Here is a 26015-nt window from a genome sequence, read left to right as displayed (position 1 = left end):
GCGTGCGGTTGCGGGCCCAATATGGGTGGTGGTAAAGGAGCCTGTCGTGCCCTATATTGCCCTGGATTGGCTAGAGGGGCTCCTTGTGCATTCATCGGGTTGGGTGGGTCCATCAAGGCTAATTGGGGTCTCGGCTGATAGATCGGTTGGGGAAGGATCTTCGGAAATCAGCATTGGGAGGTGACAGCGATTTTTATAAGAAATTTGACTGCAAGGAAATTTTGGTACGGTGATGACAATCTGCTTCTATATTTTCATAGGAAGCACATACATTACATAGCCTTTTTTGGGTTAAGCATGTTCCTTTTTTACGTGGGGATTTCCATGGAAATAATTAACAAAAACGTGCTCTCGCAACTATATCTGACTTAACAGAATTGCATCCATCAGGTTTTGTGAGATTTCTATACACGCTTTTAAACTGTTCCAATTTGCAACTCTTTCCTTGTGTCTGATGAATGGAATTAATATTTTTATTTGTCTAAAACAATAGTAACAATTGTAAGGAAAGAGAAGGGGGGGGAGGGGGGGGGGCTTATAGTTATACTCACATGAATGTTTGAACAGCGTCTGCAGCAGGATGAGACGTCTTCTCTTGGTAAGCGCAACATATTGCAACAGGACATTCCATGCAGGGTTTCAGTGAAAAACTCACTACAGGAAGATTGTGTGGGATCAGAAAAGGAGTTTAACCTCGATGAACGTTTCTCAGTCGTGTCAGATAAAGAAATTCTTGCACACGGAAAGTCAAGCTACAATGAAATGCAACAGCTAAGGGATGAAAATGTTGCTCTTAGAGAGGAGATCATGAAGTTTGAAACTGAGAAGCTGAAAATTGAAAAGACTTTATTTGAGAAGGAGCTGTTGTATGAGGCACAGGTTGCAAATCAGATCAGTGAAGAGAAGCAAGAGGCACAGCGGATTACAGATGAACTGACAGCTGAACTTACTAATCTGAAGCAAACTTCAATATTAACAGAAGAAAAGATCAAATTTATACAAAAAGTACATGAACAAGAGGTGAGACACTGGTTCATGTTTGTTCTCTCTCTCTCTCTCTCTCTCTCTCTCCCCCATCCATCTCCCATCCGCCTCTCTCTCTCAGCTCGAGATAGAGACTGGTAGGATGCGACGCATGGAGGATGGACGGCGACCAGGCCGAGAGACCAGGATCTGCCCTTGTTGCACCATGGGAGAGGTGGAGTCAGAGGAGCACTTCATTTGCAGATGCCCGCTATATTATGAGCTCAGAGGTAGATTCCACTGTCTCTTCAGGGATGGCTTTGGACCTCTCTCACGAGTGATGGACTACGAGGATCAGCATTGCCTAGCTCTTTATGTCAGGGAGGCCACTATGCTTCGACGAGACTACCTCAGAGACCATCAGCACAGACCGGAGCGTGATAGAGCCCAGCTTGATAGAGCTCAGGCACACGCTATACCAGAGGACAGAGACCAGGAGGAGCACGAGGAGGTTAGAGCTCACACAGGACACATGCCTCCACCCTGTGGATGTACATAGGAGATGGTTTGTAGATGCCGCAGGATCTTGTTACATAGGGGACGTACTCGCCGCTTCATCTCCAGACGATCCAGGATGATGGCAGCTTTTCGGAGGAGACTTATTCATGGAGATCTCGCCCCACCAACCGGTCACCTCACCTTGGCTCAGATTTGTACTCTCATAGCAGGAGGCAGAGTCGATGGACAAGATTTCCAGTATTATTTTGGTTCTCAGACTCCGTGACACCTGGACTTGTATCTTTGCATTGGCATATTGTACTCATCCCCCCATTTTGCACCCAGGGGCGGTTTCCTTGCATCTAGTTTACTTTGTATTTAGGCTCAGATTTGACATTATGTACTTTCACTTGCATTGTATTGCGTAGCACTTAGATGATATTCGACGATGCCTCTTCTTTGTGGCACGTTGATTTTGTGCTATCTTGTATGCAGAGTTCTTGATGTCCCATGGGCCCATTTTGGTCTTTAGTGGACAATAATACACTTTCTTTCTTTCTTTCTTTCTCGCTCTCTCTCTCTCGTGCGCCTCAGCCCTTCCCCTGAGCCAGCAGTTACCTCAGCCAATAGCAAACACACTAACCCTAACCCCAAGTTGGGCTAAACCCCCAACCCAACCCGGGGGTTAGGTTCAGCTAGGGGGTTCAATAGACAACAAATTATGGACTGGCCTACCCTCTCCTCCAAGTCCCCCTCAACTCATTCAACCTCTATTAGGACTCGGTACTCTATGGTTGCAGCCATGACACCCTCTCCTTATGCACGGAATTCAAAACGACCCATCCTTGGGCAACAAGATCAGATTTTTATCCACAGCAGGCAGTGAGAGAGCTACGATTGGAACTGGTAGAAGTAAAGGCTCAACTTCACATTCTGGAAGGGCCTGGTAAGCAGGCAGTAATTGATGAGGCTGTAAAATCTTGTAAGGATTCCCCCCCTACCCCGCAGCTAGTCTCTTTAGTCAAAGATCTTGTTCACGTTGAAGTAGAAACTGCCAAGAAGGAAGTGATTGTGGAAGTGGACACCAAAGCAAGTAAGTTTGATATTCAAGTAGAGATTAAAGAACACGATGCTAGAAGTGATAATGCGCTGAAGATCATAATAGGGGGACTCCCAGAAGATTGGTACAAAGAGGAGGACACATATAGTGAAATATTGACAAAAATCAAAGCAAGCTTGCCCAACATGGAATGGGTGGATGATGATGAGCAGGATGATCACGACTCCAGTCCAGCTTCTATTATGCACTACAAAGGTCATGCAATCCTTACTTTGAAGTCAAAAGATATGTGGATGAAGCTCCTTCAACAATCTTACAAGCTGAAGGGTACCAAAGTATGGATAGCTGAGAATCGTACACAGGCTCAACTCAAGAATAAGGCAACTAAATTAGCTAAAGTCAAGGCTGCCAAAAAGGATGGAAAATGGGCAGTTTACCGTGAAGGCGTAGCTCTAATCAGAGAGTTCAAATCAAAACCAAAAGACTCTCAGTCTTGCTGTTTACTCTTTCAGACTGTTATGTAGGTACTCTAAAATACTGTGGGTTGCTTTTGCACTCCTTGGGAGCTGCCATGTGCCCTCCCTAAAGTAGATGTACTAGAGGGTTTCTTGCTATCCCATAGACCTTTTGGTCTCCAGTGGACGTTAATAGACTCTCTCTCTCTCTATATATATATATAATCATCCAAATCAATAAAAGAATATACAACAGCCACAAATCACAATTGGGCACACTGTCCCAGATTCGGATACAAATTTACTCGGACCAATTTGCTGACCCAGACCTAGAAAGATGTCCCGGATCACTATCCTAGATTACAAGACAAATTCGGGGAATCCGGGTTCATGTTTTATTTGTACTTACTTTCAGTTGAGCTTTGTCTTTGAAGTTGAAAAGAAGTAACTTGTCTTAAAAAGTTTTCAAGGAAGGAACCCATCTGCTTTTATGGGACCATGAAATTGAAAGGGAGTAATCCACCCCAGGCTGTCCATTATCCAGATATATCAATCTCTTTATATTTTACAAAAGATGGAATTATGCCTCTTGTACAAGACCCCTACACTCGACTAGGGTCTGTAGTTAATCACACTTGACCCTTGGGGGTTTTACACATGTACCCTCCGGTGTCCTTGAAATCGTGCGTGCCGTTACATATTTCTAGCCAAAACATCCATGTTACTTTCCCATGCCTATATCTGATGTCCTCTTCCATCCTTTACTTTCCTCACCATCCTTCCATGCACATTGGGTATTTCCGTTACATGTTATTTTTGCTTTCCTTGATTTTGTTTGTGCATTAAAATCTCCCATCAGTATGAGTGCATATTCTCTAGAGTACATTGCTATTTTTTCTCCTAGGTGCATGAAGGGGTTGTCTCTCGATATGTTATTGTGGATGGAGGATTGTGGGGGCACAAAGGAGCATGCCGCCGTGTATATATTTTATTTTCTTGTTGTAATTTTTATCCACATGTATTATTTATGTGGGTCTTCTTTAACTATTTTAACTGTATTTTCCCATCCTTTTCTGATCTAGCATGCTATTCCACAAGATCCTCTTCCTTTAATGTGTTTCTGTTGTTCCATATTGGCCTCTTGTACTTTTGGAATCTTTATTTTCATGTTCCCATGTCTCTGTTATACAAAGATCATGTAGGACCAGCTATGTCCAGTCATTTTGTCAAGCGATGACATGGTCACAAGGATGACACAAGTTATGGACGTGACAAGGTCACAGGATGACACAAGTCATGGAGGTCACAAGATGACACAAGTCATGGAGAGGACATGGTCGTCACAGGATGCGTCAATTTTACGAGCAAAAACCTATGAGCAGGTTTATCCGAGCGTGTTTTTCAAGAGATTTTTAAAAATGTTTTTCTTTAGGAAACATGGTTTTTACACTTTTATTTTCACTAGAACTAGATCCCTTTATCATAAAAATATACAGAAAATATACAGACTAGTCACTCATTCATTTTTACACAACATAATTTTCTTATTTAGAGACATCCCTTTGTACCCCTATTATTACCTTAAAAAAGTGTTGATTCCTTTAAGAAACATTCCTCATAATCACTCTCAATGTAATAATACTATGCATATATAATTACTTATTAACACATTTATATCATATGGCAATATCTTTTTAGCGTTTTTATAGCATATTTATGGACATGTTTCTAAAGAAGTTTAAATTACTATAAATAAGTATTAACTTGGGCTTATATATCACTCTCATAAAATACATGTAATATTTAATACTATATATGAAAGATTTTCCAAAATATAACTCCATAGATGTGCTCAAATGGGGTGTTCCGATCAATTCGAGTGGTTGAATGACTATATTTTTTTTTTTTTCCATGAAAAAGACTTCTATTAAGTAAGAACAAAAACCCGCGAGAGCAAGCTCAAAGCGGAGTACATCATGAAATCATGAGGATAATAAAAAACCCCCTCAGAGTGAGGTGGAAAGAAACCAAGGCTGAGGCTGAAAGTGCCATCTCAACCCTGTAGTAGATTCAGAGAAGAAAGGAGAATCCTTCCATTCCCTGAAGAAAGAAGCCCTCCTAGCTGAGGCTGCACGGGAGTCCCCCTGCATGCCCGTCCATACGGCCATCAGAGTGTGTACGATGTCTGTCCAGATACTAGCCAATGTGTGCGAGGGATGAACCTGAGTACCCTCCATAGCCTCTGTGCATCTGGATCTCCAGATATGCCAGGCTGCTATGCTCGCTATAATCTCCCAAGAAGTATCCACAGAGGCATGTACAGCTGTAAAAGGACGGTGTGTAACCACATCCAACGAGCAGAGCTCAACCCGATGATGTCGAACTGAAATGGCCCGGGAGGAGTCAAGTCCCTCATAGAAAACCTGAGGTCCTGTAAGAGAAAGCCAAGCCACCGAGCCCCAAGTCATAAAGAGTGGGGAATGGGCAAAGTGACTGAAGATCCTGGCTATCCCCATCCAAATCAATCTCGCCTGTCTGCAATCCCATAAGCAATGCTGAATAGACTCCGAAGCAGAAAGGCAACGAGGGCAAGTAGGGTCGGCTCCGAATCTGGACCTCCAAAGGTTCACTGCAATCCCTCCATGAATAGAAAGCCAAAAGAAGATAGTGATCTTTCTATTCCTGTGGGATTTCCAGAGCCTCCTCCAGAAGTACCTCTGCTGATCCGCAGTAATACCAAAAGTCTCCCAATGAGGAACTCTGGAGGGTCTCCAACCTCTACTACTGAGCTGAAATCTCCTGGCATTACTGACCGTGTAACGAAAGAAGGGGATGGTCTTCTCTCGATGCCCCACGTCAAACCACTCCCACTCTCCGGGGTCCCACTGTAAATACCTGATGGGAACTCCTCCATAGAGCCAAAGTCTCCAAGACCCGGTGGAGAGTAACTGGGGGTCAGGGTCTAAGAACCACTCTGAATCTGATCCCTGCATCAAAAGGCCTACGACCCTGATAGGCTGAAAAGCAGACTCAAGCAATATATCATCTGTAGATCTGAGCAATCTGCCACCATCCTGGACACTGAAAACCAAAGCATCCTCCTGTGCACCTCGGAAGGCTAAGACCTGAAGTGGAACCCCGCCTCTCGAGAAAGTACCTGCCCAAGTGGAGGTAGTGAGAGGCATATCATCTGTGTCTATCCAAGCCTCTGGAAGGGCTGACTCAATCTGCAAGATCCTCCCTGCACTCCCTCTGAGATGTCCTATCAACCCTGACTTGGTTTCCTCTGGAAGCCTACGGAAGGCTTTCCAAGATCCCAAAGAAGAAGCAGGTCCCCTCTCCCACCTGGCCCACTGCATGTAGAGTGAGGCACCCAGTGGTCTGCCACGATCATCTAAAATACTGTCGTTCCACATGATGGGCTGCCTATCAATCTCTTCCCGGGAGGAAGGAGGAATCCTCCGAAGAGAGCTTCTGAAACTAGCCCAAGCTTTCAGAATGGCAACCATGAGAGGGGATGAAGGTGATCTGAGGTGTGCTGAGGTGAAAATCCATCTAACACTGCTCATCCAGTCTCCTCCTGAGGAAGGTGTGCACCTCTGTATGCTGCTGATAAGAAAGTCCTTCCACGGTTCCTGTCCTGGCATAAGTCCTCGCACCACTATCTTGCAAAGTAAGGCTCTGCACTGTAAATCTGGATCAATAATATTGAGACCCCCATCCTGTGTAGGGAGGATGAGGGTCTCCCAAGCCACCCTGGCTAAGGCATCTGCTGTGCCATCAAGCCCACTCCAGAGAAAGTTCCTGATCGGTCTTCTGAGCTGAATGATGCAGTCCCTAGAACGGCACCAACATGAACAAATAAACCAGGCCGTGGCCAAAAGGACCTGGTTGACCACCACAACTCTAGAGGCAAGATCCAGCTTGGCTGAGCTCCAAAAGAGAAGCTTCCTTCTGATGCTCTCCAACACGGGAGCAAACTGCTGCGTGGTAGAAATACCCAAGCCGACCTGGCAGCCCAAATACCTGATAGGCACACCCCTCTGAACCCAAGTGAACCCTATGTCAAGTCCCCAAACTGGAGTGTCCTCATCACTGATCCAAAAGCCATTGGATTTATGCCAATTTATCTGCGCCCCTGCCGCCAAGCAAAATAAATCCAATGCTGTCCTGAAAGAAGTCAATGTCTGTGGAGAGGCATCCAAATAAATCGCTGTGTCATCAGCCAACTCACTGTCAAGCAGCTCCTCTTCTCTTCTGATAGGAAGTCTCAGCCCAAAGATGTCAGCTTGAGATCTAACATAGATGCTCATAGCTTCGGCCACGAATAAAAAAAGGAAAGGAGCAAGGGGGCATCCCTGACGGACTGATCTCGAAATCTGAAATCTCTCACCCCTTACCCCACCAATAAGTACCTGGCTATGGGCTGACCTGTACAAAGAGGAAACACCTCTGATCCAAACATCAGTGAATCCAAAGCGTAGTAGGGTGCCCTCCAAAAAACTCCAATCTACTCTGTCATAAGCTTTTTCAAAATCCAACAGTAGAATGGCAAGATTCTGGCCACTCTGCACGGCCCACTCTGAAGCTTCCCAGAAAGAAAAAATGTTATCAAAAATACTTCTGCCATGCACAAATCCCGTCTGAGTGTCGTGGATAAGATCAGGGAGAAGTGGCTGCAATCGGAGGCTGATCGCCTTGGCCAGAATCTTGTAACAAGTCCCCAGAAGTGTGATAGGCCTCCACTGGGACAATAAATTTCTGCTACCTCCTTTTGGGATAAGGTGGATGAGGCCCTCTGTAAGCGATTCAGGCATCTCGCCAGAGTCCCAAATGGCCTGCATGGCTGAAGTAATATAGTCTCCAATCATATCCCAAAATGCAATGAAAAAAGACGGAGTGAGGCCATCTAAACCTGGGCACTTGCCCTTGTGAAGGGCTGAAAGTGCAGTCCTGAACTCTGTGTTGGTGAAAGGTGCGTCAAGTAGAACCTGCAAATCCGGATTCACCAACACTGGGATACTCTGCCAAATAGCCTGTCTAGCATCCTCTATATCGTGTGTCTCAGGATCAGCAGTAAGGAGGGTGGCATAGAAATCTGAAGCTATGCGTAAGACGTCATCTGGCTCTGTCTGTAAAACCCCATGTGAGTCAATAAGCTGAGATACACTCTCTCTACTATGTCTAGGGCCAAGAGTAGAGAAGAAGTGTTTATTGACTCTACCACCCATCTGAATCCAGAAGGACTCCCGTGCATGAAAGGCATACTCTGCTCTCTGATCAAGCAATAAATGCAAGTGAGCCCTCGCTGCAGCAAGGCGCTCCTGAATCCAAGCATCTGAAGGCCGTTTCTGCTCTTCCCTCTGCAAAGCTGCTAACTGCTGGCGAACACCAATCTCACGTCTGAGAATATCTCGTCTCCTGGTAGAAGCAACTGAGCAGTAAAAGTCACTAATACCAGAGAGGGCAGCGGCTAAATGTGAAGGATGTGGCTGCCCTCCCTGGACATGAGCAAACCATACCCGAAGGGCTGCCTCTGTAAGGTCCTCCTCTGTGTAAAAGGCATCTGGGATCCTGATGCTGGCTGATCGGCCTCTCAAGTGAGGCTCTGAGATAGCCAAAACAACAGGGAAATGGTCTGAGGTGGAAACCCCTGCAGCAATGCATACCGATCCCCCTCTGTCAAGTGCCCAGTCATCTACATAAAATCTGTCAATGCGTGCATGAATAGGCATCTGTTGCCTCCTGTTCGACCAAGAGAACAGGAGGGACTGTGGCTGAATAAGAAAGGCATCATCACACCAAGTATCTCTGCCACAGAAATGGAAAAGGAAGGCATCCCAAGCTGCTCTCTCCAAAGAGTGAAGTCCGCCTTCTCTACCCCCTTTTTTGTCTGAAGGTAACTCGACCATGTTAAAGTCACCTCCAATCACCCAAGAATCCACAATGGGGGCCCAGGAGAGCAAAGTCTTCCACATAAGGACACGTTCCCCTCTAATGTTGGAGGCATATAGGTTGAGGAAGCCAACCTTACGCCCTCCAATCAAGAGAATAATCCACTGAGCTCTAGAGGGGATAATGACTCCGTGCCCAACAACTAAGGGGAGAACCGACTGCGAAACTGAAATAGAAGTGCCTCCCCTAGTGCCCAATGCAGGCGACCAAAAAGTATGTCCTGAGAGCAACTTGCCTGACTTGGCACAATCTCTATAATCCAGCTTGTGCTCTTGAATAAATAATATATCAATGGGACCACCAGTAACACCTGGATGAAGCTGATCCCGGATCAGCTGTCTGCGGCGGCGATGTGGGACGCCACCTAGGCCCTGTATGTTCCAACTGATAATCCTCATCGACGGGAGGATGTAGAGTGGAACACCTTACCCGACCTAGTGGCGGAAACAAACCCCTCAACAGGGGAAGACCTCCTGGATGGAGGGAAGGAACCCAGTGGAGGAAAGTCAATAGGGGAAAGAATCCTGGCACCTGAAGAAGAAGCCCTGTCAATAGGAAATCCAACCACTGGCTCCCCAAAAGTAGCGGGAACAAACTCCTCCTCTGGGAAATCTGAACTCTCTGCCAAGGCTGAAAATGAGTTTCTGTGGAGCAATCCAGACACCGGAGTACGAAGGATCCCTTGTGAGGGAAGAGGATCAACAGTGTAAGCTATCCCCTTCCCCCTGTCTAAGGGAGGGAGTGAGGAAGGCTCTCTACCCGGTGTCTGCCCAGCCGCGGAAATCTCTCCGTCCTCAAGAGGAACATCTGGCAGTGCTGGATCTAAGGAAGAAGCTGCAACTGGGGAGGAGGTCGAAGCTTCAGCGTCTCGGACTGTGCAAGGTGAGACAGGAAGGACAGCTCGAGGTGAAGCAGAATCTACTAAGGTACCCTCGTGAACTGAAGGAGGGACCTGCACACGTACTGGAACCCACTGTAAAGCGTCACGTGTGCCTGAGGGAGGTGGGGGTCGAGGAGCAGGACCTGTACCACCCCCCTGGTGAGGCCGAGGAATAGGTACTAAACCTGTACCACCACCTGACTGAGCAGGACCGCCACGTGAAGAATGAGGAGCAGGAGCTGGACCTGTACCACCCCTCTGTCGAGGTCGAGGGGCAAGTGCCGGGTCTAATCTCCCCCCCTGTCCCCCCTGTCGATGTCCTGAGGCGGTAGCTGTACCAGAGGTCTTCTTAGGCCTTTTCTTCTTTCTGGGACAATCCCTGGCAAAGTGTCCCGAGGTCCTGCAAATCCTGCACTGGTCCTGCCTGCCTGAAATCTCCACTCTCTGGCGAAAAAAGGAACCATCCGGGCGCTGTATCATGACGTGGTCCATCTCGAGGTTAGGATCCTTGCAAAGGACCCTAACTCTAGGAACCCCATCAGCCTTGGTTGCCTCTGCTGCAGTCAATGGCAACCCGGGGAGGGGTGGAATCTCAGCAACTACGCCAAAATGCTCCCCAATAACAGAAAGAAGTCGATAGTAGACCTGGGGAAGCCCGGGGAACCTGATGAAGAGCGAAAAGAATTTCTTATCTGCCTCAACTGGGTCGAAACCAAGGTGAAAGGCTTCAAAGAAGATCTTCCTGTGTCCCAGGTGTAAAAGCTCGGCCTTGAGCACAGTGCTCGCAGCCTCTGGAGTGTCAAAAACAACCTGGAAGAAACCTCGTCCGAGAAGGCGAACATCTACCAATCGAGGAGCGAGGTCTGGGGGGAGAGCCGCAAGCATCCAGTCTCTGGCTTGGGATCTGGAAGGGTGAGACCCGAAGATGCGTGCTAACAAAGTGGTAGAGCACTCAATCTCTACATCCTTCCTGAGCTGCTGCAACTCGTCTTTAGAGAATGTGATAGTTTTCGCGGCCGGTGGAGATGGAGTAGGATTGGCTGACGGGGAATCCATCGCCAATCAAGGTGAGGAGGCCGACTCGAACAGGAAAAAAGGCTCCTTCCGTTCCAAAAAACTGCAAGGGGCAAGGGAGGGGAAAGGAGGCTGGGAGGAAGCAGGGGGGAAGGAGGAGAGGGGCTAAGGCTGAGAGGGGAGAGGGGCAAGGAGGGAGGGGAAGGGATAGGAGAAGAAAGGGAGGAGTGAGAGGAGGAGAGGGGGCGGGAGAGCAAGCAGGGAGGGGGCGGGACAGCAGGGGAGGGGGCGGGACAGCAGGGAGAGGGAGCGGAGCAGCAGGGGAGGGGGCGGGACAGCAGGAGAGGGGGCGGGACAGCAGGGAGAGGGAGCGGAGCAGCAGGGGAGGGGGCGGGACAGCAGGAGAGGGGGCGGGACAGCAGGGAGAGGGAGCGGAGCAGCAGGGGGGAAGGGGCGGAGGCAGGGGGAGAGGGGGAGCAGCAGGGAGAGGGGGCGGAGCAAGGGGGGAGGGTACGGAGCAGCAGGGAGAGGGGGCGGGACAGCAGGGGGCAGAGGGGAGCAGCAGGGGGGAGGGGCGGAGGCAGGGGGAGGGGAGGGGGAGCAGCAGGGGAACGGGGAGGAGCAGCAGCTCCGTATCCAAATCTGAATATTTTAGACGAATGACTATATTTGGACATTGGATATGAAAGTTATGTCACTTTTAAAAGTGCTATCCAAGGTAGTTTCGCCAGCGAAACTACCTTGGGAGACTTGCTTCAAAGGGGTTTCGCTGGCGAAACTACCTAGATGGCTTGCTTCAATGAGTTTTCTTTGAAGAAACTCTTTCATGAAGATAGGTTGAGAGAGGGTTTTCAATGTCACCCCCTATTAAGTAAAAGTTGTAAGAAGGATCGTAAGGGAATTTTCATAGAGAAGTCTACTCTACATGTGGGTTTCTTCAAAAGCCATCCCATTATGCTCTCACCATTCCTACAGATTCACCTAAAGATTTTTGTATAAAATAGGCATTGCTATAATACTTTGCATATTTCTAAGTGAAACTATGTTTTCTTCTGATCGATTTTTGCCATATTTATGCATAGTTGGAAGCTTTTTTTTTCCTTCGCTCGGACGCTCGGAAGATTTCGCTCAGAAAATGCTCGTCCCCGTCATCACAGGAGGACATATCACCCAAGCACGTCATGCGTCAAGGGTCTTCATGTCACGCAATCGACCTCTGCCAGTTTCTGTAGACCTGACTCATAGGTGGCACAGATGTTTCATCCGCCGGCAGTGCCTTGTCAGATACATGGGTGCACATGGAGTAGCTACAATGCACCGACTCGGCACAAGTTGGCCGCTACAGAAGACATGAAGAGACTCAGCGGCGGATGGCTAAGGATGAGGGGACAGCCAATAGGAGACAAGGAGGGGATTTCCCACCCGGAAGGCGGGGGTGAAGAGGAGAGATGAGGGGGATGGGGATGGGGATGCATTCAGCATTGTATGGGGATTCGGATGAAGAAGGAGAGAGGCTAGAGCTACGAGCTCGCCTGTTGCATTGTTATGGTATGTTGCTACCGTGGACGAGTGATCTCTGATCTCTGCTTCAGAGAGATTGGTGTACGAGGATCCCTTCATTCTATGTTACGCACTTTGCTCGCGTTATGCTCTTGTCTATTTCTTTCTCCGTTATCTGTCATCAGCGTTGTTTCTTCTTATCTCCTTTCCGATTTTGTTCTTCCTGTTCTGATTCCAGCACTCAGTACTCCGTAGCACCATCGACCTTGTGTTGTGTCATAGGTTCAAGCATTACGCAGTGTAGTGCAGTCGACATAGTATTGTTTCATAGGTCTACGCATCACCCACTCCACGCTTCTCACATCAGTGGCCTTATGCCTCCGGTAACACCTCTGGAAGTGAGCGGACCTCCCCCTCAGACAATCTCTCTAGAAGAGATCCTCCCAAATAACATGGTTATCCTCGTCGTCGTAAGTGAGCAAAACAGATAGAGTATGTACTAGCACCTTTGATAAAGTCATGTATGAAGATAAGGCCAGCCATGGCAGTAACTTGTGTCATCCTATGGTCAAGGAACCATAATCTCCGACTTGGTAGAGGTATAAGATCACCTGGTCTGCTGCATCAAGTTGGAGTGGAGGTGTCCCAAACTCAGCCAAAACGATTTGATGTGGACAAGGTTTATTGCGAATCATCCATGACAATTAGAGCACATGGAGTCTCTTCACTCGGGCCCAATCTACCTTTGATAGTTCAAGCCTCCAGCAAGGGCTGCCATATATGCCTGTTGGGCAGGCCAAGGAGTTGAAGAGATGAGACTTGGTTTGATGGGAATCATGGAAATGAGCGTTGAAACATAGCTACTCGAATCTAGCAAGCATGGCATATCCCCTTTCAGTCAAGCCCTCATCACGGGCCGCATCGTGAAAATCAAGCCAGAGAAAAGAACCCCCAATTATGTGTAGGATGCGACGACCTCCACTGTTAATCTATCCAGTGTAAACTGCTCTCTGTACATGAAGAGACTCAGCGGCGGATGGCTAAGGATGAGGGGACAGCCAATAGGAGACAAGGAGGGGATTTCCCACCCGGAAGGCGGGGGTGAAGAGGAGAGATGAGGGGGATGGGGATGGGGATGCATTCAGCATTGTATGGGGATTCGGATGAAGAAGGAGAGAGGCTAGAGCTACGAGCTCGCCTGTTGCATTGTTATGGTATGTTGCTACCGTGGACGAGTGATCTTTGATCTCTGCTTCAGAGAGATTGGTGTACGAGGATCCCTTCATTCTATGTTACGCACTTTGCTCGTGTTACGCTCTTGTCTATTTCTTTCTCCGTTATCTGTCATGGGCGTTGTTTCTTCTTATCTCCTTTCCGATTTTGTTCTTCCTGTTCTGATTCCAGCACTCAGTACTCCGTAGCACCAGCAACCTTGTGTTGCGTCATAGGTTCAAGCATTACGCAGTGTAGTGCAGTCGACATAGTATTGTTTCATAGGTCTACGCATCACCCACTCCACGCTTCTCACATCAGTGGCCTTATGCCTCCGGTAACACCTCTGGAAGTGAGCGGACCTCCCCCTCAGACAATCTCTCTAGAAGAGATCCTCCCAAATAACATGGTTATCCTCGTCGTCGTAAGTGAGCAAAACAGATAGAGTATGTACTAGCACCTTTGATAAAGTCATGTATGAAGATAAGGCCAGCCATGGCAGTAACTTGTGTCATCCTATGGTCAAGGAACCATAATCTCCGACTTGGTAGAGGTATAAGATCACCTGGTCTGCTGCATCAAGTTGGAGTGGAGGTGTCCCAAACTCAGCCAAAACGATTTGATGTGGACAAGGTTTATTGCGAATCATCCATGACAATTAGAGCACATGGAGTCTCTTCACTCGGGCCCAATCTACCTTTGATAGTTCAAGCCTCCAGCAAGGGCTGCCATATATGCCTGTTGGGCAGGCCAAGGAGTTGAAGAGATGAGACTTGGTTTGATGGGAATCATGGAAATGAGCGTTGAAACATAGCTACTCGAATCTAGCAAGCATGGCATATCCCCTTTCAGTCAAGCCCTCATCATGGGCTGCATCGTGAAAATCAAGCCAGAGAAAAGAACCCCCAATTATGTGTAGGATGCGACGAACTCCACTGTTAATCTATCCAGTGTAAACTGCTCTCTGTGCATGGCAGCTCGGATGTGCTGTGAGAATCATGACCTTGGGTTTACCAAGATTGATCTTCAGAGTAGGCATCTCGCTAAAGGTATGGAGTGCATCCAAGTATCATTGGAGTCCCTCTGCTAAAGATGAAAGAGTGAGAGCGTAAGGGCAAGAAAGAAGTACTAGCTAGGGGAGAGGAAGGAGCAATATGACCAGGGTGGTGGTTAAAGGCGAAATAGGGGTGGACCAGCAGGCCTAGGATTCAAGCTGGATGGAGGATGAGTTCTAGACTAACCTACCACTGGAGGGCGGATAACCAGTAGGATCATCCAATTACCTATGCCCTAGGGTAAAGCTACCTACAAAGCACGCATGACTAGATGGAAGAAGTAGAAAGGCGATGAGGACAAGTAGGGTTTGCTGCAATCCCACCATGAATAGAAAGCCATAAGAAGAGAGTGATTTTTCTATTCTTGTGGGATTTCTAGAGTCTCCTTCAAAAGTCTTTTTGTAGATCAATAGAAATATGAAAACTATCCTAAGGAAGGGCTTTGGAAGGCCTCCAACCTCTACAGCTGAGCTGAAACCTCTGGAAGGCTCCCACTGCAAGCACTTTATGGGAACACTCCCATAAAGCCACAATCTTCACACTCCCAAGGTAACAAGATGTGGGTGAGAGTCTAAGTACTACTCTGTGTCTGAGCCATGCTCCACGAATCCAGCAATCCTGACCAGCTGAAATGGAATCTATCTAGATAGCCTGCCATTCCCGAGGATGTCAAAGACCAGGGCATCCTCATCCGCTCGATAGATCGCAATAACCTGTAGAGGAATGCCTACTCCAGGGAATGCGCCCATCCAAGTGGAACATGAAATAGGCATATCATCTATTTCCATCCAATCCACTAGAATGACTGCATCAATCTGCTAAATTCTTCATGCGCTTCCTATGAGATGACTTACTAATTGGGCCTTACACTCCTCAGGATGAATTTTGAAAGCTTTCCAGAACCCCACTGTGGAGGTAGGACCCCTCTCTCACTTGGACCATTGCATATAGTGTGAGGCACCAAGTGGTCTACCATGATTATCAAATATGTTGTCGGTCCACATGGTAGGCTGCATGTCTATCTCTTCACAAGAGGAAGGGGGAACTCTCTGAAGAGTACTCCTAAAGATAGCCCAAGCCTTTGGGATAACAGCTATAAGAGGGGACGAGGGAGACCTGAGACGAGCTGAAGTGAAAATCCATCTAGTACTGTAACTCTAGTCTCCTCCCTAAGTTGGCGTACTGGTTGACAAGCTACACATAAAGAAATCCTTCCACGGCTCTTGTGTTGGCATAGGTCCTCTCACCACCATCTTGTAGAGAAAGGCCGTGCAATGTAAATCTGGATCTATGATTTTAAGTTCGCCTTCATGTGTGGGGAGGATCAATGTCTGCCAAGCCACCCTGGCTATGACATCTGTTGTGCCATCAAGCCCACTCCATAGAAAATTCCTTACTGGTCTCTGGAGCTGAATGATACACTCACTAGAATGGCACCAACAAGAACATATAAACCAAGCAGTGGCCAACAAAATCTGCTTGATCACCACAACCCTGGATGCAAGATCAAGCTTGGTTGACCTCCAAAAGAGGAGTTTTTTGTTTTTCAAATCAGGAGGTGGCAGGAGCTGCCCGCCTAAAGTGCTGCCCTATCTCAGCCCCCTCCCTGCCTCCCTTACCCGCCCCTCTCTCCTCCCTCCCCTTAGACCCCTCCCTACCTTCCCTCTCCCGCCTCCCTCAGCCCCCTCCCTGCCTCTCTATCCCCGCCTATCTCCGCCCCTATCCCCGCCCCTTTCCTCGCCTCTACCCCCGCCTCTCTCTGCCCCTACCCCTCGCTTCTACCCCAACCTTTCCCTACCCTTCCCCCTCAGCCCCTACCCCCTCCTAACCTCGCCTCTCACTCAGCCCCATTCTACTCTCCCCCATCCCCGCCCCTTTCAGCCCCCCTTGCTTCTGCCTCCCACCCCCGCCCCTATCCTCACCCCTCCAAGCCTCTTTCAGCCCCTCTCCTCGCCTCCCTCAGCCTCTCTCCTCACCTATCTGAGCCCCTGCAAAACACATTCCCTACTATGTCTGGGGCCAAGAGTAGAGAAGAAGTGCTTATTGACTCTATCTTGCATCTGAGTCCAAAAAGACTCTCGCACATAAAAGGCATACTCTGCTCTCTAATCTAGCAGTGTCTGCTTATGAGCCCTTGCTGCAGCAAGGTGCTCTTGAATCCAAGCATCTGTAGGCCTCTTCAGCTCTTCCCTCTACAGGGCTGCGAACTCCTGGTGAACTCCAATCGCCTGTCTACTAATGTCACATCTCCTGGTGCTAGCACCTGAGTGGTAGAAATCACCAACACCATTAAGGGATGTAGCCACATGTAAAGGGGACGGCTATCCACCTTGAGCGTGAGAAACCCATATCTGCAATGCTGCCTCTCTGAGTCCCTCCTCTGCGTATAATGAAAGATCATAGTGGTAGGGAGAGAAGCAAGCTAACACTAGGAATGGAGAGGAAAGATAACAAGCATAATGGAATGAAATGGAAAGAAAATGAAAGCAATGGAGAAGCACTCACATGATACCAAAGAGCTTGATGTCGACTGATATGAAAAGACTCAAGACAAGTACAACTGTAAACTACTCGGTGCTTTCTATCAATTCAGACAACGGATTTTGCAGAGGCATTTGAATGAGATGATTGCGAGTTGCCAAACACATATACTTGAACTTAAGACTTTGCAATTAAGCTGGAAATAAGACTTATACAGCTTAAACACAAAGTGACATCATAGTAGAAACAACATGAAATAGTGCTGTAAATGAGATAAACTTGACAATACAGGCTCCCTTCGTGACTTGACCCTTTTGTAGATGAAGTCCTTGATGCCTCTGAAGCTACCTTGGGTGAGGAGAGTGTGGAAATGGGGCTGGAATGAGAACAGCTTAGAAAAACAGCCTGTAGGCTAGAGAGAGAAAGCTTTTATGGAGTGATAGCTGTAGAGAGAGAGTGCCAATGCTGATCCCAAGGGAGGAGATGTAAGAGAGGAGCTGCTGCTGTTCCAGAGGCGCACAGAAAGGCAGATTGCTGCAAGGGAAATGGGCTGGAACAGTAGAGAGAGAAATTTTGCAGTAGAGAGAGAAAGACTGCAGCAGGAGAGAGAAAGGGGCTGTGGCTGCTCCAGGCTAGGTGAAGGAGAGAGGATGCTGCTGTTGTTCCAGAAGAGCTGAGAGGGGGCAGATTTCTGGAGAGGAGGGGCTGGAACTGTAGAGAGAGAATGTGCTGTTGTAGAGAGAGAAAGTGCTGCTGAGGTGAGAGAATGGCCTGGGGAGAAGCTGGCTGCACCCAAGGAGCTGGAGAGGTTCTGCTGCATGATCCAAAAGGAGGGGGAAGAAAAGTGACGAAATTTTCATGTGAGGAATGAAGGGGAGAGGCCTTCTTTTATAGGCTCAGCCCCCCCCCCAGGCCTAGAGTGGAAGGTGGACACTTGTCCCAGATTTTTGGTGGGCTGCAGTCCCAAAGAGGACAGCCCACAACCTGCCCCAAATCTACCAGATTTGGGGCCAAACACTTGGCTTGCATGCCCTGCCACTTGCCATGCATGCTGCCACATGTGTGGGACAGGTGGACTGACCTGCCAGCTCAGATTCCATGTGGCAGTCTGCCACGTGTCAGCTGCCACGTCACTCCCAAAAACCCTAAAATTTCAAAGTTGTCAGAATTTAATTCTGATCGCACCCACGGGTTCCTAACAGCTTAGACTATCTATTGACGTACTCTAAGGTCATAACTGAGCCATACTGAGCTCATTTGTTTGTCGTCTTATCTTGTATCTCCATTACTCTTGGCATGCTGCCAGGCCCACACCCAAAGCTCAGGGAACATTCTCTTGAATGGTTCCTAGGTCGGTATGCAATCTGTGCATTTGATTGGTCCCATGTTTGGGTACTCAGGTGGGGTGTGGTTCCTAGATGTTCCTCTCAAAGAGAGGCCATCACTCTTGTGGGTCACTAATGCCCATAACCCCAAGCAAGGGGGTCCACCCTCAAATGCTAGACCTAGTCCCCATTGTCCGTAACTGAACAGTAGGAAAACATTTCATTTCTTAATAAGCATACTATTGAAAAACAAAAAGAAATAGTACCAAGCAAGTGGATACATGTTGAAGCAGGATGACAACAACACTATATAGTGTGACACTAGATGCTAGAAATCCATAGTGTATATGGGATAACTCCCAATATGACACGTGGCATGTCTAGGACTCACTAGACTATAAAACACCCCCTAAACACCTAGAACACGCATTTTTGACTCACTTTGGCTTCATATTCCAACACCCCCCCATGAAGGCAAGGTGAGAGACTACTGGAATGGAACCAAGAACAAAACATGACAATGACTGTCATCACACTGTGCACCCTATGTAACTTAGAGGCTAAAGTCTGAGCGTGTTCAAAGGTTGATCCAAGCACTCTTATGGCTTGAGACTCAACATGCTTAGAGGCTCACGTTATAGCATGGCTACATGACCAGCTTATAGGTCTAGGAATACACCAACATCCTGGAACTCGGCCAAGTCTGATAACGAGACCTATCAAAGCCCATACATATGGCTCCCATAGTACATCCCCCCTTTGCTTCATAACAAGACATGTTAGGAAGCCACACACCAAAATAGGAAAACCAATACATCTTTTTAGGAGGACTATCCAAGGCAGAGGACCTTTAGACTCAATGAAAACCAAACACTCAATATATATCATTTTAGGGGGACTTCCCAGGGCATAGGACCCCAAAATACATCAAGTTGTAGGAATAATAAAAATAGATCTCTTAAGAGTAAGAGATGTCCTCCAAGTAGCTAATGCACATGTGTGCACATCCCTACGAGTCGATGATGATGTCGATGAAGCGCTAGGTAGGAATGCCCCAAAATATGTGTCGGTGAAGTCCATGGGGTAGCTACATGGAGCACTCACATGATGACTTGCTTCACGTGGAGTTGTGTTGCCATATGGTGTGTGCAAGTGTGGAGTTGAAGAGGGATGCACTTAAGAGTTCCTGTTGTGCCATGTGCATGGAACCGCTTGGCCCATGCGTACTTATGACTCTTGTTCATGCAATCTGCGAGAAGGTCTAGGATGATCTATCGAAGGTCTGGTAGCACATGTCGGAGGCACAGAACATGCAGTCCAACGTGTAGTTGGTGCCAAAGTAATTGTACGAGGTGAGCTGCACCAAAAGACCTTTTAGGTCTTTTCTTTTTCCTTGGGGAATCTTTGGCGAAATGCCCAGGAATCCTGCAAATCCTGCACTGGTTCTGTCTCCCTGCTATCTCGACCCTCTGTCTGAAGAATGAGCCATCAGGATGCTGAAGCATGATCCATCATGTTAGGGTCAGAAACAATGACTCTAAATCGTGTTCCTACACAATGTCTTCACCATTCCCTTGAAACGGCCTCTAGAAGCCAACTCCAGCACAACCAGGGCTCCCAGCTATTACCTCACCCTTGATATTCTAGCACCAATTGAGGCTTTGGAGTTGATGAAGGATTGTGGCATGGTAGCCTGTTTGAGAAGTATGAAGAGCTGATTGGCACCAGCCTCTAGCCCAGGATCTTCAGTACGAGCATGTCCATGACCTAAAGCATGTCCTCCTGTTGTTGTCTCCCATTGGGTACCATTGAGGGTTGTCTCTCCTACTTCACCACAAGATGACGCCACAAGCGCCACACGGACCATTCTTCTTTACAGGCAGGTGACATTTCGGTCATAGTTTCAGGTGTTGATGTGGTGGCCCCTGTTCCCCGAGTTGTAGAGTAGGAGGGGTTACCCACTCATTGTTCACCCATGGGTGGAGAGGGTCATAGCTGATACTGATGCTGATATTCAGTCCCCTGACCTTCCACCTGAGCAGCCCACTTCTTCTTTGCATCGTTATGTTACTTGGTAAGGGGTTTACCTTTCCACACCACCAAGTGTAGGGATTCTTTGCACTCCGGCTCCAGACATGATTCACAGGAATGTATTTGTAGTTTTTATCGGGATTCCTATAGACAGAGCCTCCCCCTCTGTAGGTGTGGGGGTTCTTTCCCCTATTGATTTTCCTCCACTTGACAGGAGGGGTTTTTCGCAAGAGAGGGTTGTCTCAGCCACCAGGTTGGGTAAGGTTTTTCACCTGACCTCCTCTCGTCAATGAGGATTGTCAGCTGGAACGTTCAGGGCCTAGGTGGTGTTTCGCATCACTGTTGTAGGCAGCTGATCCGTAACTAGCTCCATCCAAGTGTTACTGGCGGTTCTAATAGATATTTTTTTTCTACAAGAACACAAACTGGATGCCAGAGATTGTGCAAAGTCAGGCAAGTTGCTTTCATGAGACTCTTTTTGGTCACCTGTTTTCGGTACTAGGGGTGGTACTTGCATTTTTGTTTCTTCCTCTATGCTCCCCTTGGTGGTTGGACACGGGGTTTATGTCCCCTCTAGAGCTTAGTGGATTATTTTATTGATTGATGGACGTAAGGTTGGCTTGCTAAACCTGTACACTCCCAACATTAGAGGGGATCGTGTCCTTCTATGGAAGGAATTGCTCTCTTGGGCCTCCATTGTAGAGTCTTGGATTATTAGAGGTGATTTCATCATGGTTGATATGCCTTCAAATAAAAAAGGGGCCAGAGAAGGTGGCAGCATTGGATGCCTTCTTGTTTCAGTTTAGTGGAAGAGATGTTTGGTATGATGATGCTTTTCAAACTCAGTCATCACAGTCACTCCTATTTTCTTGGTCAAACAGGAGGGTGCAGATGCCTATCCATGCACGGATTGATAGATATTATGTGGATGATTGGGCACTAGATAGAGGTGGGTCAGTATGCATTAGCACTAGGGTGACCATTTCAGACCATTTTTTTAAAGTGATATATTCCATTCAAAACAAATCATACAACAGGTGGGAGAGAAAGTACTCTATCCCTAGCCTCAACAATGTGGCAAAAAAGCCATGGAGGTGGTCTAAAATGCCACGACATCCCAAAAGGGGTCAAGTGAAAAAATAAAGAGCTGTCCCATGTCCTCATGAAGGATAGAAGTCTCCCACGAGCTGCCAAAGAAGTGCCTATACACCTCTCCCACTGACTCCTAAGAGTGAAGATAATCTCTGCCCAAATGGAAGCGAGAGTGTCAGCCTCCGTGCATAAATGGTCCCCAAGGACAAAAGAACATCGCGAACACCATATCCGCCATAGGGTAATGCTGGAAATCACCTCCCAGGCTGACCTTGCAGCTGAAGTAGGCATGGAATCCTGTGCTGGTACCGGTACCAAAAGTAAATCCTGCGGTTCCATGATGCTGGCCTCCGTGGGACCCCGTCTCTGGCGACGCTGCATGAAGAAACTGAGGTCTCCTGGCTCTGACTCAAAGAGAGTAAAGGCTCCAGATCCTCTCCCCCAAAGAGCAGCGCCCCACGTCATCAAAAAGGACTCAGATGTAACATATGAGAACAACCTGAAGATACCTGTCCATACCACTCTAGAGCTGGTGCAACTCCATAAACAATGCTTGCTAGATTCCTCCGCAAGCTGACAACGCATACACAAGGAGGGTCTACCCATCTGCTGGAGCCAAGTACCCTCAGGTATGCCCCTATGTATAGTGAGTCAAAGAAAGTAGGAGACTTTCCTGGCTCTACTGATGCCCCAAAAGTGAGTCCAGTAGCTCATCAAGAGCTCTGCAGTAAGTCCTTGTGCGTGCCAATGCTGGGAGGCAGATGGAATGTGATGAGAGTCTCTCTGCTGAAGCCTATAACCTACCCTCGTCGAGTACTAGAAGAAAGAAAGAGGATGAACGCCTGCCACCGGAGCAGGCCATGCCCACTCACTTGGGTCCCAGTCAAGCTCCGCAAGAGGTCGACCCTGAAAAATCCAAAGTCTCCATCTAATATCCTCTGCAATGGTCAACCTGGAAGGATCTGTGGCCCATGCCTTACCCAGGCAACCAATGACCTTGACTCTCTGCCAAAGAAGCTCCTGATGATCCGGAGGCTAAGTGGGATACAATATGTAAGAGGAGTCAGTCTCAAAATAAATAAACGGTGCTGGTCCTAAGCAAACTCCAATACATAGCCCAGCCTCACTAAAACAACCTGACCAAGTAGAAATGGGATCAAAATAGGCTGGATCTGTAAGTACATCCCTCCACTCCTGAGGAATAGCTCTCATGATTAGTACTCTGGTGGCAGCAATCTGTCCAAGTGGCCCATGTCTATCTCTGATCACCTCCTCTGACATCTCTACACCTTCCCTGAACCAATCTCCGACTGTCACAACCCCCTGAGCATGCCATCTGGCCAAGGGAGTCCTAAGTTCTGTACCAAGGGAAGATCCCTGGTTACCGAACTAGGGGGTTATGGTAAAGTGGCTGTCAGGCAATTTCCTCTCTGGAGGAGGGAACTGCTTTGATGAGGTGCTGTCGAAAAAGATCCCATATTTGAACAAGCCTTTTCACAAGTGGTGAGGAAGGCTGAGAATACTGGTCCGTCAGGAAGATCCAATTGACTCTACATGCCCACTGACTTGCTGCTCTGGGGGGTGCACTGGTGAATCCCATGCAGTAGGAACTGCTTCCACGGCTGATCTCCTAGAGTCAAACCTCTAACAAGAAGTTTGACTAAAAGGGCTCTGCTCTGCATCTCCGGAATCAAGAACCCCAAGTCCTCCCTGCGAGAAAGGTAAAGTGATAGTATCCCATGAAACTCTGGCCCTAGTGTCCTCAGAACCATCCCCACCACTCCACAGAATGTTCCGAAGCAATCTCCTCACCTGACGAATTGAGTCAGCATGGAAGCACCAACATGACGCAACATACCACATAGTCGCTAGTAGAACCTGGTTGAGTACCAAAGAGAGTCTAGCCGTACTCCAGTAGGCTAGCTTTCTCAGGATACTCTCAAGAACTGGGGCAAACTGTTGCGTCGGGGACACCTCAATGCCAACCTGGAAGCCTAGATATCTCGTGGAGGTGCCTCTGGGTATCCATACAAAGCCTCTGTCTCCTCCCCATGCTGGGCTATCCTACTGAGCTCCATTCCAGATGCCTTTTGATTTGTTCCAATTGACAAGTCCCCCTAAGGCTAGGCAGAATTTGTCAATTGCATCCGCAGCAGTAGCAAGACTATATGCATCTCCTCTGACTATTAGTGCCGTATCATCAGCAAACTCAGTGTCCAGAAGCTCATGCTCTTTCCGGATAGGTAGATGAAGGCCCAAAGTGCCATGACTGGTAGCCTGCATAAAGTATCCCATAGCCTCCGCTACGAAAAGGAAAAGGTAAGGTGCAAGCGGGAATCCCTATCGTACTGATCTGGATAGTTGAAAAGCCGGTCCTCTGCCTCCACAGATCACCATCCTGCTAGAAGAGTGAGAGTTAAGTGAGGAGACCCATAAAATCCATCTATCACTGAAGCCTAGCCTCCTCATAGTGCCCTCCAAGAAACCCTAGTCCACCCTGTCATAGGTCTTCTCAAAATCGAGAAGGAGAACTGCAATCTCCTGCTGACTCTCCTTCGCCCAGTGAGTGGCCTCCCAAAAAGTGAAGATATTATCCAAGATACTCCTATCTTGGACAAATCCTGTCTGAGTAGCTCTGATGATATCTGGTAGCATAGGCTTTAAACAAAGGGCCAAGGTCTTCGCTAGGATCTTATAGGCTGTCCCTAAAACTGTAATGGGTCTCCAATTACGTAGGACTGTCTTGTCTCCCCCTTTCGGGATGAAACAAATCATACCTGTGCATAATGCCTCACCCAAAGATCCTGTAACGAGAGCCTCTGAAAAGGCAGAAAGTAGATGAGGTCCAATCGTATCCCAAAGAGCTCTAAAAAGAAGGGGCGATAGACCGTCCTCCCTCGGGCATCTGTCTCTGGGCAGCTCATGTAACACATCTGTGATCTCCAGGAGTGATAGCGGCCTATCCAAAACATGACTCATCCTGTCTGAGACCATCTGGGGGACATGACTCCAAATCTCCTCTCTGGCTCTGATCATCTCCTCGGTGACTGGATCGGCGGTGTAAAGAGTGGAATAGAAATCAGAAGTGATCTCAACAAGACGATGAGGATCCGTCTGAAGAGACCCAGTCTCCTCCACAAGTCTACGAAGACTGTCCGAAGAGTATCTCTGACCCACTGCCCTGAAGAACTCTCTAGAGCATCTATCCCCCTTTTGTATCCAGAAGGTCTGCTGGGAGTCAAACCTGAACTTGGCCCTCCTGCCCTGAATCTCCTCTAGTCTCTCCTGAGCCTCTGAAAGCTGCCCTCTGATGAAAAGAGAATGAGGAAAGCTCTGAATCAATCTGTGAAGTCTGGATACCTCCGCTATTGCGTTCCGATCTCTAATTCTGAGCTTTTCCTTCTCCTCTTTTGCCCTCAACTGGTAGGCCATGCTGACTCTAGCCAAAGCCCCCTCTAACCACATCAACCAGCCCTAATCCTTAGGAGTGTTCTCTGTCCAAGCCTCTCTCAACCGTTCCATGAACTCTGTGTCCTGAAAAACAAAGTCCGGAACTCTCACAAAGCCTTTGCTCTCCAATTGAGAGGTAGGGAGAATCTGTAATAGGACTAGAGCATGGTCAGATAAAACATAACCCGCGCGGATCCCAATCTGTCCTCCTCTGGCCTGGCCCCAATGGCCAATATAAAACCTGTCAAGCCTAGCCAAAGAGAGAGAGCCATGGAAAACCCTAGACCAAGAGAACTGAAGACTATCAGCCAAGTGACGAAAGTCGTCCAATCGAGCTGCATCATGAAGTCCAGCATGCAAAACAAAACTATCCCACTCCACTCTCTCCCTATCAGAAAGTCCAGCCTCTGTCTGGCCCGACGTGTCTTCAGAGAATTCAACTATGTTGAAATCTCCTCCAACAATCCAAGTGTCTGCCTGAGGAAGGGACTCTCGGAGCTGTCTCCAAAATGCACGTGTGCGGGCTGGATCCGTGGGAGCGTACACATTGAGAACACCAACTGCTGTGCTCTCAATCTGAAGAATAACATAGCATGCCCTGCTCTCCACTAGTGTACCCTCTTGGGTGATCTCTGGGGCCCACCTGGCTGAAACTGAAATGCAGACGACTCCCCTCGTACCATCCGCTGGGCTCCAATATGTCCGGCTCTGTCCTCTGAGTAAGGATCTGCATCTGTCAATCCTGTCCTGGGAGAGCTTATAATCACAACGTCTGGAGGGGACCCTGAGGAAATAAATCGAAGGGAGTCCCTAAGCAACTGCAATCTAGGAACTTCGGATCTACAACCATCTCTGAAATAAATCTGCGGCCGTTCAGTCCTCTCACATTCCAAGAAATGATGGACAGCCTAGACATCGGATGGAAGTGATGGGATGCCAGTGGCAGTGGCACAAATGACTCTCTGACGGCGCAATCCAAAGTCAAGCTCCAAATCTGCCCCAACTCATGTAAAATGGCTCCATCCAAGGGAATAATACTCTGGC

At 48.0% G+C, this 26015-nt stretch overlaps 1 protein-coding gene across 1 annotated transcript in view; it reads left to right on the top strand.

The window, feature by feature from the left end:
- The first annotated feature begins 555 nt into the window (after positions 1-555).
- Positions 556-26015, top strand: part of LOC147894953 (uncharacterized) — a 170016-nt gene continuing 144556 nt past the window's right edge. Inside the window, exon 1 of the mRNA XM_087384268.1 lies at positions 556-1020. Coding sequence (XP_087240394.1) covers positions 556-1020 — 465 coding nt within the window. The remainder of the gene's footprint in view (positions 1021-26015) is intronic.

This window comes from Dipteris shenzhenensis, chromosome 13 (assembly GCF_047967505.1).
Source record: "Dipteris shenzhenensis isolate YYH24624 ecotype China chromosome 13, Dip_SZ_1.0, whole genome shotgun sequence".
Classification (NCBI taxonomy): Eukaryota; Viridiplantae; Streptophyta; class Polypodiopsida; order Gleicheniales; family Dipteridaceae; genus Dipteris; species Dipteris shenzhenensis.
The sequence above is the reverse complement of the archived record's forward strand: the minus strand, read 5'-3'. Positions and strand labels throughout refer to the sequence as shown.